Here is a 15030-nt window from a genome sequence, read left to right as displayed (position 1 = left end):
CAGTCCAAATGTATCTAGGTCATGTGTCATGTTTCGTAACCTCCTTCTCGTGCATGAGGTAGGTAGGTAGAGCAGTTTATAAAAAGAACACAGTCATAGTCGAAATATTGCATCTGTAGAACAGCTGTTTTGACGACTTTTGAAAAAATCATCGAATTTCACAATTTACACAAAGGAAAAAGTATTCTGAAAACAATTATATATAATAATTATATAAAATAATTATATATAATTGTTTATATATAATTGTCTGATCGTAGTTGCAAATATTTTGCCGCCAATCGTCATAATGTTATTCCCCTAAATTATTCTCGTTTGAGAATGAGGCTTACAGTTCAATGAGCAAGGAAAGTTGTGTGAGTTTACCAAACCAGATTTTTAATATATTAGCCTATTTGGGTACATGAGAGAAGTCCAGAACCAATTTCTTCATGCAAAGTTTCCTTGTGCTAGATACAGAGTGGCCCAAAAACCTCGTATGTTCTGTTCATTTTCCAGTTTCCAGCTATTTCTGTCAAATCTCGTAATCGGACAGAAAAATTATTTGCTCAAACCTTTTTTTCAGATTCTAAAATTCTGAATAAAATGAGATCATTCGGAACTCTCTATCCCAATGAGTACTGAGTTATGATTTTTCAAAAATGAGTGAAATTTGAAGAAAACATCAATTTTGATGAAGTTTAGTTTTTGATCAACAATATCTTCCGATTGTTAACATTTAGATCTATAATTCAAAATCCCTCTGGACATTTTTTGTGCTCTACAATCTGAGATCAGGTAGAGCGCTCTATCTCTTATAGATTTCCAGGTACACCTGACAACAATGCTCCTTGTATTGTGAAAAAAACCTTATTTTCAGCTTCAACCGAGAAAAAACGGTTTGAAATTCCACTTTGAATTTGAAAAATAGCATTTTTCCAAGTTTAAGCCCTAATAAAAAACTACAAAATATCTTACAACTAATAAAATTACTTTAATCTTGTTTAAAATATTTTTCTCTTTCCAACAAAACCCTTGGAATTGAAATTCGAAAAGTAGTTTTCGAGTTATTGGTATTTAATGACCAGAAGTAGGCATATTCTAAGAATATCGAAAAATCTATATATCTCGAAAACTAAGGTCGATAGGAAAAAAGTTTACTAAACAGTTTTTGTCAGAAATGTCGAGTAGAATCTATGGTTTAACGGCTGTTACAACCTTGGTGGGACATCCTGTATATTGACTGGACTATTGGTAATTATCATAAATTCGTACCCAGTAAGCTACTTTCCAAATTTTCATAGACAGTAAATTTCACATATTTTTTATTATCATTAACTTCTACCTAGTACTTTGTAATATAGCTCACTGACCACAAGTCTTCTATCTACCAATTTTCAGAAATATTGTCGGGAATTTTTTTTCTGAAAACAGTAACATACGACTACACTGTGTAAAGGATGTCCACTCACAATTCCTATTTCATTTTCTTTTCATGAATGATTTATGAATCTGTCCCCACGGAAAACGTTATGATACATTCTGTATTGTCTCTATTTATTCTCTTTCTTCGTCTTCCCTCTATCTTTCTTCTTCTTTTTCTTCTATTTATTTTTCTTCCACTTTCTCTTCTTCTACAGTTCCTTCTTCTTTTCCTTCTCCTCCTCCTCCTCTCTCTCCTCCTCTCCTCCTCCTCCTCCTTCTTCTTCTTCTTCTCCTTCTTCTTCTCCTTCTTCTTCTCCTTCTTCTTCTCCTCCTTCTTCTTCTCACACTGTTTTTCCTCTTCCTCTATACGACAGATATAAAGTATACGACAAGACGGTTATCTTTTAAATTGCTACCTCACTTTATTTCAGCTCACAGAGAATTATTGCACATTCGTCTTCTCTCTCACTCCCTGGTTTATTTTGTCTACCTCTATTACCTATCTGGTGTATCCTGGAAAGAATCCTCATAAAACTTATTAACCTACAAGTATGTGAAATACTGCTATTTGAATACAGTATTATCATATTATTATTTCATTTCTGTATTTATGTTTATATGGTTATCTCGAAACTGGTTATCTGGTTATGTATGTCCAACGGATCTCGAAAACGGCTCTAACGATTTTCACGAAATTTGGAACACAGTAGGTTTATTATATAAAAATTCGATTGCAAAGGTCTCATCGTAGGAGGAAAACTCGCTGAAGGACATGAAAAGGATAATAATTATTCATACTTGGCAAAACAGATGATAATTTCGTCGTCTGTCGATAATAGAAGATGCGAGTGCCTGTGTGGAAGAGAGACAGAATTATGTTCAGCTGTTCAACTATTTGCAATCAATCAGCTTATTCACGAGAAATATTAAAATATAAATTTTAATCGATTTGATCAAAATAATCTGGCTTGTTAACATGACATTGTATATCATTCTAAATAAGAGTATATCATAATTTCCAAAGTTAATCATTATTTTACAGTTTTAAGTGATTAGTGAGTGTTATTATGTTATTCAATTTGGTTTGTGGCAACAATACATCAAATTTCCAATTTTTTTGAATGTTTTTTGTCAATGTTTCAGCCCCGCCACACGACGAAGCTCCTCAACGTGCTGAGACAGATGCCTCAACGCAACGGACCTGATGTGTTCTTCAGCTTCCCGGGCAAGAAGGGTTCAGCCATGGTTCTGCCTCCCCTCGCCAGGTGGCCTTACGAGAATGGCTTCACTTTCACCACGTGGTTTCGACTCGACCCCATCAATTCCGTCAATATCGAACGCGAGAAACCCTATTTGTATTGGTGAGTTATTATCTCAAATCCATCAAATTCCATGCATTTTTTCAGTACAATATAATATTTATTAGGTCATTTCAACTTAAAAATGACCTAAGCTGTAGTCGAAACTAGTCGTTAAAATCTTTCAAAGTTTTATTAATAAATGGTACTACAAGCTTTTATATGTTTTATCATTTGATAATATTCATTTATTCATATACAAATACAATCCAGGTAAAAACAGTAGGCATTCGCCAAAAAATTAAACCTTACAGATGAAAATTACTGAGGTATTGCAATTATTCAAATGCTAATAAATTTATTATTATTATTATTATTATTATTATTAAACGAAAATCGAAATTAAATGCTGTAATTTACCCCGAAGACTTCTTCTACTGCAAATATTGACAAACAGGGTAAACAGCTAGATGGAAATAGGGTAAGCATTCCTGACCGGCAATTAGGAGGTACGGGTTCGATTCCCGGGTGACAAATAATGTTCAACAGCAAGCGCTCATCGAATTTCCATCTAGCTGTTTATCCTGTTGTCAATATTTGCAGTAGCAGAAGTCTTCGGGGTGTGAATTACAGCATTTCATTTGGATTTTCTTTTAATAATAATACTTGAACCTTAATTTAGAATAGGCTACTAATTTTAGTTACTAATTTGGTTTAGCTGGATAATTTGAGAAAGTTATTAAGGAAGGACATCATTATTGAGATTCAAATGTCAAGGTATGGAACTTCCGTAGTAATGGACTAACAAACATCCATACAAATTTACTTATTGAGAATCATAATAGATCTTTCATGATACCATAGAGAAGAGGAGAGGCGTAGGAGGAGGAGGAGGAGTAGGAGTAGGAGGAGGAGTAGGAGAAGGAGTAGGAGGAGAAGTAGGAGAAGGAGGAGGAGGACGAGAATGAGGAGGGATTAGGAGGATGAGAAGAAGGAGGACGAGAATGAAGAGGGATTAGGAGGATGAGAAGAAGGAGAGGAGAAAAAAGGATAGAGAAAGAAAAGGAAGAGGGAAGGGAAGAAGATATCTCATGATAATATGAGATATCCAGTTGTTATGTTCCAAATTCCAAGCCGATTTTTCGTCAACTCAAGCTGATTACTTTCGACCCCTGTCTATTATTACTGTGTTGTTGGGGTGAGAGTGTAAGAACGGCACAGTATTACATTATATATTAGAGTTCTTTATTCATGTATGTTAAAATATTTACAAGTATGAGAGACTACCAGCGTCGAATTGCTTCACGAAAAGAACAAGTATGGTGAGGTCCACGTTATAATGGCAGTGGAGAAAGATAGGAGAACAACGTTGCCAATCCTCTAGGTCTTGTCAATGCCTTCTCTATAGACGGTAGCTGATACAGGTTTATTGATGTAATATTAACGGTCCATTCTCGTTTAAAAGAATCAATGATATTTCATTACGCAAGAAATTATATTTTTCAATAATTTAATAATAAATTTTCATAACTAGGGTGAAATATTTTGTTGATTTATTATCATTTCTACGTTGTTAAAAGACGATCTGGAAACAAAGCAAAGCGAGAAAGAGATAGCGCTATTCGCTTCGTTGAATGATAGACAAATGTTTTAATGTTTAAATGTTTAAATGTTTAAATGTTTAATGTTTAAATGTTTAAATGGTTAAATGTTTAAATGTTTAATGTTTAAATGTTTAAATGTTAAATGTTTAATGTTTAAATGTTTAAATGTTTAAATGTTTAAATGTTTAAATGTTTAATGTTTAAATGTTTAATGTTTAAATGTTTAAATGTTTAAATGTTTAAATGTTTAAATTTTAAATGTTTAAATGTTTAAATGTTTAAATGTTTAAATGTTTAAATGTTTAAATGTTTAAATGTTTAAATGTAAATGTTTAAATGTTTAAATGTTTAAATGTTTAAATGTTTAAATGTTAAATGTTTAAATGTTAAATGTTTAAATGTTTAAATGTTTAAATGTTAAATGTTTAAATGTTTGAATGTTTAAATGTTTAAATGTTTAAATGTTTAAATGTTTAATGTTTAAATGTTTAAATGTTAATGTTAAATGTTTAAATGTTTAAATGTTTAAATGTTTAAATGTTTAAATGTTTAAATGTTTAAATGTTTAAATGTTAAATGTTTGAATGTTAAATGTTAAATGTTTAAATGTTTAAATGTTTAATGTTTAAATGTTTAAATGTTTAAATGTTTAAATGTTTAAATGTTTAATGTTTAAATGTTTAAATGTTTAAATGTTTAAATGTTTAATGTTAAATGTTTAAATGTTTAAATGTTTAAATGTTTAAATGTTTAATGTTTAAATGTTTAAATGTTTAAATGTTTAAATGTTTAAATGTTAAATGTTTAAATGTTTAAATGTTTAAATGTTTAAATGTTTATTTGTTGCGCATTACGGCGAAACGCGGTAATAGATTTTCATGAAATTGACAGGTATGTTCCTTTTTAATTGCGCGTCGACGTATATACAAGGTTTTTAGAAATTCTGCATTTCAAGAATAATATAAAAGGAGAAAGGAGCCTCCTTCATACGCCAATATCAGAGTAAAAATCGGACTGTATCATAAATCAGCTGACAAGTAATTACACAGATGTGTGGAGAAGCCAGTCTATTGCTGTATTTCCATAAGGTGTATAGTTTTTATCAGGTACTTGTGGATGAGAATACTGCGTGAGGTCTACTGTTCACAGAACTACTAGTTTATTCTCGTTTGAAATAATCAATGATATTTTATTTAGTGAGTAATTATATTTTTCAATAATTCCATAATGAATTTTCATAATTAAGGCGAAATATTTTGTTGATTTATTATCATTTCTCCGTTGTTAAAAGACGATCTGGAAACAGAGCAAAGCGAGAAAGAGATAGCGCTATCCGCTTCGTTGAATGATAGACAAGGATAGCAACACCATTGCTAATCAAACACTGCTATTATAACGTGGACCTCACTATAGGAGTATCGGCTTCAGCTGATATTGAAATTTGTATCATGCGCACCCTATACCATGGGATATCATCTCATGCTGTATTTTCTCTATGGCTCAATCAACAATAATCCTCACCTCATCCAATATGACGATCTCTGACTAGATTTTTAGCTATTCATAGTTGAGTTAGTGCCTATGCTTAACAGTTCAATCCCTACTTGATTATACTCTAGATCCCTAGATAGTAGAACCTTGTATTCCAATAAATTTCTGCTCCACTGTGCAGGGGAAACTATTCATTCTTATGGCAATATGTTTACACAACAGTTCAATTCAAAGTTGTTTATTTCATAAATCTTACAAGCACTTTCAGTGGTACAGCATAAAATAAGAATACACTTTAAAATAAAAGTAAGATAATGTCAGCACCACAGAAATGACAGCAGATATACCAATAATATAATAAGAAATATATATACTCTCGCAGTGCAGGGAAAACTATCATTCTTATGGCAATGTTTACACAACAATTCAATTCAAAGTTGTTTATTTCATAAATCTTACAAGCACTTTCAGTGGTACAGCATAAAATAAGAATAAACTTTAAAATAAAAGTAAGATAATATCAGCACCACAGAAATGACAGATATATACCAATAATATAAAAATAAATATATATATACTCTCGCAGCGGCATTACTGCGAGAATGAACCCCGACTGGATTAAAGTATGTCAAATATGTATGAATACACTATCATATGATCAAAATAAGAATCTTCCAGCAGTATTCATTTATGTACTTTATATCACTTGAAAATTGCATCAATGTCCGAAACATGGTGTGATTAAATATTCAAGAGGGTACTGAGATTTTTGTTTTTCTTTCTATTTCTATGAAAAGTATCCATATACAGAAATAGTTATTTGTGCAACTAGTGCGCAAAGTGACAGTTTGCTGCATCGAAAGAAACGTTACGCCCGAACCGTAGGCGAGGGCGGAATGGCTTCTTGAGTGCAGCAAACGAACTTTGCGCACGTATTTCACATTAAATTTTTCCTACAGTTACCATTGAATATGAAAAGTGCGTAATTATGGGTAAAATTCCCTAAAATCCATCAAATGTTTTTCTGTGTAACTTTATTATTATTAAAACCTCAATTTATTTAAAATTGAATTATAATGATTAGTAATTCAATTGAAAATTCATCTGACTGCTTGAAGGGGGTTTATGTTATGTAAGCATTGGAATGACTATAATCAAGGCACATAATGGCAAGGCAACGCTGTTCTCCACTGCCATTATAACGTGGGCCTCACTATGAGTGCAGTTACCAACTTAATTTTGATTTTCCTGCACTGGTGCTCCATATAACCTACTAACTATTTTGTCACTATTAAATTTTATAAAACTTTTAAGTGAAAAAACACTCACATTATTTGATGTGGCGACGTCCGTTTCGTGCTGGTATGCACATTTTCAAGCCAAACAGGAACTGAAGTGTTTAAGGTTATGAGGGTGAAATTTGGTTGGGGTGGAGGGGAGTTTTGGTGGTTAATGGAGGAGTATTTAAATGAGTTTGTCAAACAGGGTGTGGGAGGAAAAGTTGATTTGGTCATTTAGAATATTGCTTGGCTGTTGTTTGGTGTGTTTGTATATTTCAAACTGTTCTAGTACATTTAATTTTCTGTTTTTGTGGGAATAGTGGAGTATTTCGAGGTTGTTGTCTATGTCAGGGTGTGTGTGGTCAGAGGAGATGATGTGTTCTGCAAAGGTGGAATGGGAGGACGGATGGGTTATGGCTCTTGTGTGTTCTTTGAATCTTATATTGAAATTTCTAGCTGTTTTACCTATGTAGAATTTGCTGCAATCTCTACAATTTAGCTTATAAATTCCTGGTCTATTGTATTGATTTTGAGAGGTGTTGTGTGGGGACAAAAGTTTTTTCAGTGAGTTTTTTGTTCTGTATGCAACCTTGTATTTTATTTTCTTGAAAGATGCTGCTATTTTGTATGTTTTATTGTTGTGGTATGTGAGGGTGACGAATGCTGTATGATTATCAGTGTTGTATTTGTCAGAGTTTTGTGGATTGTTCTTGTTGTTTTTGATTTTTTGTAGCAGTTTGTCAATCATTGAGGGTTTGTATCCATTTTGTTGTGCAATATATTTTATTGTGTGCAGTTCAGTGTTGTAATCTGTGGTTGTCATTGGGATATTTATTAATCTGTATAGCATGTGGTTGTAGGCTGCAAGTTTGTGTTGGATAGGGTGATTTGAAGTGCAATGGATTGTGGTGTCGGTTGTTGTGGGCTTTCTGTATATTTTGAATGTTTTGAATGATTGGTTCTGTTTTGTGATGGTGATATCCAGGAAATTTATGCTGTTGTTGGTTTCTAATTCAAGTGTGAACGTCAAATTTGGGTGTATGCGGTTGAGGTGGGTGTGTAGTGTTTCAAGTTGTCGTTTGTTCCCCCTGTATAGTATTAATATGTCATCTACATATCGGAACCAAGTGAGTATTCTATTGGATTGGATGTGTGATTTGGGATCATGGTTGTGTTTTTGTTCTATAGTGTGAATGAAAATCTCTGCTAGAATGCAAGATATGGGTGATCCCATAGGGAGGCCATGGGGTTGAAAATAAAATTACTATTGAATTCAAAATAGTTTTGTGAGGTTACAAGTTTGGTTAGAGTTATTATTTCTTGCATAATGTCCTGTGGGGTGTTGTTTGATTGTAGCATATCTTCTAGGTATTTTATTGTCTCCTGTATAGGTACATTGGTGTACAGATTGGAGATGTCAAATGAAGCCAATGTTGCATTATGTGGAATCTGGATTTTTTGCAGTTTATTTGTTAGTTCTATGTTGTTTTTTACAGCAGTGTGTTCATGGAATGTTATATGTTGTCTTATTGTTTTATCTAGATGTTTTGCTAGGTTGTGGGCCGGGGCTTGTGTGTGGTTGATTAGAGGTCGAATGGGTACATCAGGTTTGTGGATCTTGGGTAGGGCGTTCAATTTGGGGGCTGATGGGTTTATGTTTTTGAGGTGTTTTTTGTTGGTATGTGGTATAATATGTTGGGTCTGGTTGATGGCATTCTTTATTTGAGCCTGGTATTTGAGAGTGGGGTCATGTTCTAGTTCAATAATGTTGTTGTTTGTGATGAATTGCTCTACTTTTGAGTTTAGATCATCTTGTTTCATTATCACAGTGATTTGTCCTTTGTCAGCTGTAGTTATGACTAGGTTATGTTCTTGTTGTTTTTTGTTGATATTTTCATGATTTTGTAGTCAGCATTTGAGTGATTTTGTGTTTTGAAAGTGTTTTGGTTTCGGGCTATGTCTTGTCTCAAGTATTCTTGATTCTGGTATTGTGTGTTTTGTATGGCTGTTTCGGTATCAATGATTGTGTGTTTCAAGTGTGTAAATGTATTTTTAGGTATGTTTATGTTATGTTTCAATCCCTTGTTGAGTAGGTTAATCTCTAATTGATTGAAACTAACTTGTGTGGTGTTGATGGTGCGACTATGGAAAGGTTGGGAAGATTGAAGTTTTGGAGTTTGTGTATTGGACAGTTTTTCAAATTTTCGGTTGTGTTTTGTTTTGATCTTCTGTGACATTTGATATACTAAGTTGTTAGTATGTTCAATTACTTCCTGGAGTTCAATATAATGAAGGCTTGCACTTAATTTCAAGTGTAGTTGATAGGCAACTCGGTTCAGTTTGTCTTTAGTTCTATAGAGATGTTGTACTGTATTTTTGATGAATAGCTGTTGTGCTTGCTTTTGAGTTTTTTGTGCTGGTGTGTTCTTGTTTTTATAGTTATTTTTGCATAAGTAGGAGTTATCTGATTGTGTAAGCATTTGAGGTTGTAGGATATGGCTGATGATGTTTTCATAACCTTAATTCTTGTAGTTCTGTAGGTGTGGATGAGTTTGTCCTTTCGGCAGAAATCTGTTGTTGGTTATCCATCTTGTTTCCACTATAATTATCACTATTAAATTTTATAAAACTTTTAAGTGAAAAAACACTCACATTATTTGATGTGGCGACGTCCGTTTCGTGCTGGTATTGCACATTTTCAAGCCAAACAGGAACTGAAGTGTTTAAGGTTATGAGGGTGAAATTTGGTTGGGGTGGAGGGGAGTTTTGGTGGTTAATGGAGGAGTATTTAAATGAGTTTGTCAAACAGGGTGTGGGAGGAAAAGTTGATTTGGTCATTTAGAATATTGCTTGGCTGTTGTTTGGTGTGTTTGTATATTTCAAACTGTTCTAGTACATTTAATTTTCTGTTTTTGTGGGAATAGTGGAGTATTTCGAGGTTGTTGTCTATGTCAGGGTGTGTGTGGTCAGAGGAGATGATGTGTTCTGCAAAGGTGGAATGGGAGGACGGATGGGTTATGGCTCTTGTGTGTTCTTTGAATCTTATATTGAAATTTCTAGCTGTTTTACCTATGTAGAATTTGCTGCAATCTCTACAATTTAGCTTATAAATTCCTGGTCTATTGTATTGATTTTGAGAGGTGTTGTGTGGGGACAAAAGTTTTTTCAGTGAGTTTTTTGTTCTGTATGCAACCTTGTATTTTATTTTCTTGAAAGATGCTGCTATTTTGTATGTTTTATTGTTGTGGTATGTGAGGGTGACGAATGCTGTATGATTATCAGTGTTGTATTTGTCAGAGTTTTGTGGATTGTTCTTGTTGTTTTTGATTTTTTGTAGCAGTTTGTCAATCATTGAGGGTTGTATCCATTTTGTTGTGCAATATATTTTATTGTGTGCAGTTCAGTGTTGTAATCTGTGGTTGTCATTGGGATATTTATAATCTGTATAGCATGTGGTTGTAGGCTGCAAGTTTGTGTTGGATAGGGTGATTTGAAGTGCAATGGATTGTGGTGTCGGTTGTTGTGGGCTTTCTGTATATTTTGAATGTTTTGAATGATTGGTTCTGTTTTGTGATGGTGATATCCAGGAAATTTATGCTGTTGTTGGTTTCTAATTCAAGTGTGAACGTCAAATTTGGGTGTATGCGGTTGAGGTGGGTGTGTAGTGTTTCAAGTTGTCGTTTGTTCCCCCTGTATAGTATTAATATGTCATCTACATATCGGAACCAAGTGAGTATTCTATTGGATTGGATGTGTGATTTGGGATCATGGTTGTGTAGGATGTGTTTTTGTTCTATAGTGTGAATGAAAATCTCTGCTAGAATGCAAGATATGGGTGATCCCATAGGGAGGCCATGGGGTTGAAAATAAAATTACTATTGAATTCAAAATAGTTTTGTGAGGTTACAAGTTGGTTAGAGTTATTATTTCTTGCATAATGTCCTGTGGGGTGTTGTTTGATTGTAGCATATCTTCTAGGTATTTTATTGTCTCCTGTATAGGTACATTGGTGTACAGATTGGAGATGTCAAATGAAGCCAATGTTGCATTATGTGGAATCTGGATTTTTTGCAGTTTATTTGTTAGTTCTATGTTGTTTTTACAGCAGTGTGTTCATGGAATGTTATATGTTGTCTTATTGTTTTATCTAGATGTTTTGCTAGGTTGTGGGCGGGGCTTGTGTGGGTGATAGAGGTCGAATGGGTACATCAGGTTGTGGATCTTGGGTAGGGCGTTCAATTGGGGGCTGAACACACAATCATTGATACCGAAACAGCCATACAAAACACACAATACCAGAATCAAGAATCTGGACAAGACATAGCCGAAACCAAAACACTTTCAAAAACAAAATCACTCAAATGTGACTACAAAATCATGAAAATATCAACAAAAAACAACAAGAACATAACCTAGTCATAACTACAGCTGACAAAGGACAAATCACTGTGATAATGAAACAGATGATCTAAACTCAAAAGTAGAGCAATTCATCACAAACAACAACATATTGAACTAGAACATGACCCCACCTCTCAATACCAGGCTCAAATAAAGAATGCCATCAACCAGACCCAACATATTATACCACATACCAACAAAAAACCCCAAAAAACATAACCCATCAGCCCCCAAATTGAACGCTACCCAAGATCCACAAACCTGATGTACCCATTCGACCTCTAATCAACCACACACAAGCCCCGGCCCACAACCTAGCAAAACATCTAGATAAAACAATAAGACAACATAAACATTCCATGAACACACTGCTGTAAAAACCAAACATAGAACTAACAAATAAACTGCAAAAAATCCAGATTCACATAATGCAACATTGCTTCATTTGACATCTCCAATCTGTACACAATGTACCTATACAGGAGACAATAAAATACCTAGAAGATATGCTACAATCAAACAACACCCCACAGGACATTATGCAAGAAATAAACTCTAACCAAAATTGTAACCTCACAAAACTATTTTGAATCAATAGTAAATTTATTTTCAACCCATGGCACCTCCTATGGGATCACCATATCTTGCATTCTAGCAGAGATTTTCATTCACACTATAGAACAAAAACACATCCTAACACAACCATGATCCCAAATCACACATCCAATCCAATAGAATACTCACTTGGTTCCGATAGTAGATGACATATAATACTATACAGGGGGAACAAACGACAACTTGAAACACTACACCCCCACCTCAACCCATACACCCAAATTTGACGTTCACACTTGAATTAGAAACCAACAACAGCATAATTTCCTGGAAATCACCATCACAAAACAGAACCATCATTCAAAACATTCAAAATATACAGAAAGCCCACACCAACTGACACCACAATCCATTGCACTTCAAATCACCTATCCAACACAAACTTGCAGCCTACAACCACATGCTATACAGATTAATAAATATCCCAATGACAACCACAGATTACAACACTGAACTGCACACAATAAAATATATTGCACAACAAAATGGATACAAACCCTCAATGATTGACAAACTGCTACAAAAAATCAAAAACAACAAGAACAATCACAAAACTCTGACAAATACAACACTGATAATCATACAGCATTCGTCACCCTCACATACCACAACAATAAAACATACAAAATAGCAGCATCTTTCAGAAATAAAATACAAGGTTGCATACAGAACAAAAACTCACTGAAAAAACTTTTGTCCCCACACAACACCTCTCAAAATCAATACAATAGACCAGGAATTTATAAGCTAAATTGTAAAGATTGCAGCAAATTCTACATAGGTAAAACAGCTAGAAATTTCAATATAAGATCAAAGAACACACAAGAGCCATAACCCATCCGTCCTCCATTCCACCTTTGCAGAAACATCATCTCCTCTGACCACACACACCCTGACATAGACAACAACCTCGAAATACTCCACTATTCCCACAAAAACAGAAAATTAAATGTACTAGACCAGTTTGAAATATACAAACACAACAAAAACAGCCAAGCAATATTCTAAATGACAAATCAACTTTTCCTCCCACACCCTGTTTGACAAACTCATTTAAATACTCCTCCATTAACCACCAAAACTCCCCTCCACCCCAACCAAATTTCACCCTCATAACCTTAAACACTTCAGTTCCTGTTTGGTTGAAAATGTGCAATACCAGCACGAAACGGACGTCGCCACATCAAATAATGTGAGTGTTTTTCACTTAAAAGTTTTATAAAATTTAATAGTGATAATTATAGTGGAAACAAGATGGATAACCAAACAACAAACTATTTTGTGTTTCCATGTTGCAAATCTGGAGTACGCAAAGTACTCACTTTGCGCACTAGTGCGGAAAAGTCATTCTTTGCGGCCTGCAATCAGTGCACAAATGGTCACTTTTCAAGGTATCTGTAGAAAAGAGATTTATGTCAGATCTGTATGTAAATCTTCGACAATAGTGGATGAAATTGAAATCCATAGTTTATTACGTCACAAGTGTAAAACTATACAATTTGATAGTAACATTTCCACTTTTATTATGGGTTTATAAGGTTTTTTATTATGATAAAATAGCAGATGAAATGAGAATTGCTGAGTCTGCAACCAATTTACATGTAATGCAGTAACAAACAACACATTCTCACATATTCAATGTATATCATCTCCATATCTGGTTGATCTTATAATGTGAAAACTCAATCCTAACAGAATAATCCCGTTCGCTATTAAATTGCAAAACTTATAATGCATTTTCATCCAGGCGAGAGAGAATTGTTGTTGGGGGGAGAATGAAACAAACCCGGGAACTGTATTGGGATAAGAAAGGCGGGAGGTGATGAGGAGGAAGAGGAGAAGGAGGAGGAGGAGGGAGGAAGAAGGAGGATGATGAGGAGAAGAAGAATGAGCAGGAGGAGTAGAAGGAGGAGGAGAGGAGAGTTGAGAAGGAGGGTGGGAGGAGGAGTAGGATGATGATGAGGAGGAGGAGGTGGAGAAAGAGTGATATAAGAGAGAAGAAGAAAGAGGGGGAGGAGGACGAGAAGGAGGATTTGAATAATAAGGAGTTGATGGAAGAAAAGGGTGAGAAGAAGGGTAGAGAAGTAAATGAAAAAGAAGAGAAGGAATATAGGAGGGAAGTAGTAGGATAAAAGTAATGGAGAAGTGAATTGATAAAAAGTAAAGTATGAGAGAATGAGCTGGGGAAAGTATCAATATGATGTTCAACAGATATAGATTTAGTAAAGAAATAAGGAGACAGAAACTGAATGGCTGACATGGGAAATCATCATGTTCAAAAATAGAGATGTAAACGAAGAATTTATGAGTGAATGACAATGTGAACTCAGAAAGGGAAAGAAGAAGGACAATGTGAACGTAGAAAGAGAAGAAGAAGGTCAATGTGAACGTAAAAAGGGACAGAAAGAGATTGAAAGTAGAAGAATACTCCACAGCAAGAGGAGTAGAAATGAGTAGTAGAGGAGTAGAGTGGATAACAATTATCAGAATATTTATCATCAAAGTAAGATAATGAAGAAGTAACTAAAACAAAAAATGTGTTACAAAAATCAGGAGGTAAAATATCAACAAAAATAAGAACAGGATGACTTGGTTGAGGAAGAATAAATAGAAAGAACAAAAGGTGAATTTGAAGGAGGGAAATGAAGAGTGAAGATGAAAGACAATGAGAATCAATATCATTAAGGGAGAGAAAAACAGTACAGAAGGAAAGCATAAGGAGAATATTAGGAGGAAGAGGAAGAAAAGAGCTTGAGAACACGATGATAAGGTGAGGATAAGAAAAGAACAAGAAGTTGGAGAAAGAATTATGAGGGAGAAAACAGTACAAAAGGAAAGAATGAGGAGAATATCAGGTGGAAGAGGAGAAAGAAATAGAGTTTGAGAACAGAATGATAAGGAAAGAATATAAAGAAGAACAAGAAGTTGGGAAAAGAA

At 34.2% G+C, this 15030-nt stretch overlaps 1 protein-coding gene across 1 annotated transcript in view; it reads left to right on the top strand.

The window, feature by feature from the left end:
• The window catches only part of LOC111052237 (neurobeachin), a 790401-nt gene that overhangs the window by 490539 nt on the left and 284832 nt on the right, over nucleotides 1-15030 (top strand). Inside the window, 1 exon segment of the mRNA XM_039439449.1 lies at nucleotides 2548-2765. Coding sequence (XP_039295383.1) covers nucleotides 2548-2765 — 218 coding nt within the window.

This window comes from Nilaparvata lugens, chromosome 12 (genome assembly GCF_014356525.2).
Source record: "Nilaparvata lugens isolate BPH chromosome 12, ASM1435652v1, whole genome shotgun sequence".
NCBI classification, from domain to species: Eukaryota; Metazoa; Arthropoda; class Insecta; order Hemiptera; family Delphacidae; genus Nilaparvata; species Nilaparvata lugens.
The sequence above is the reverse complement of the archived record's forward strand: the minus strand, read 5'-3'. Positions and strand labels throughout refer to the sequence as shown.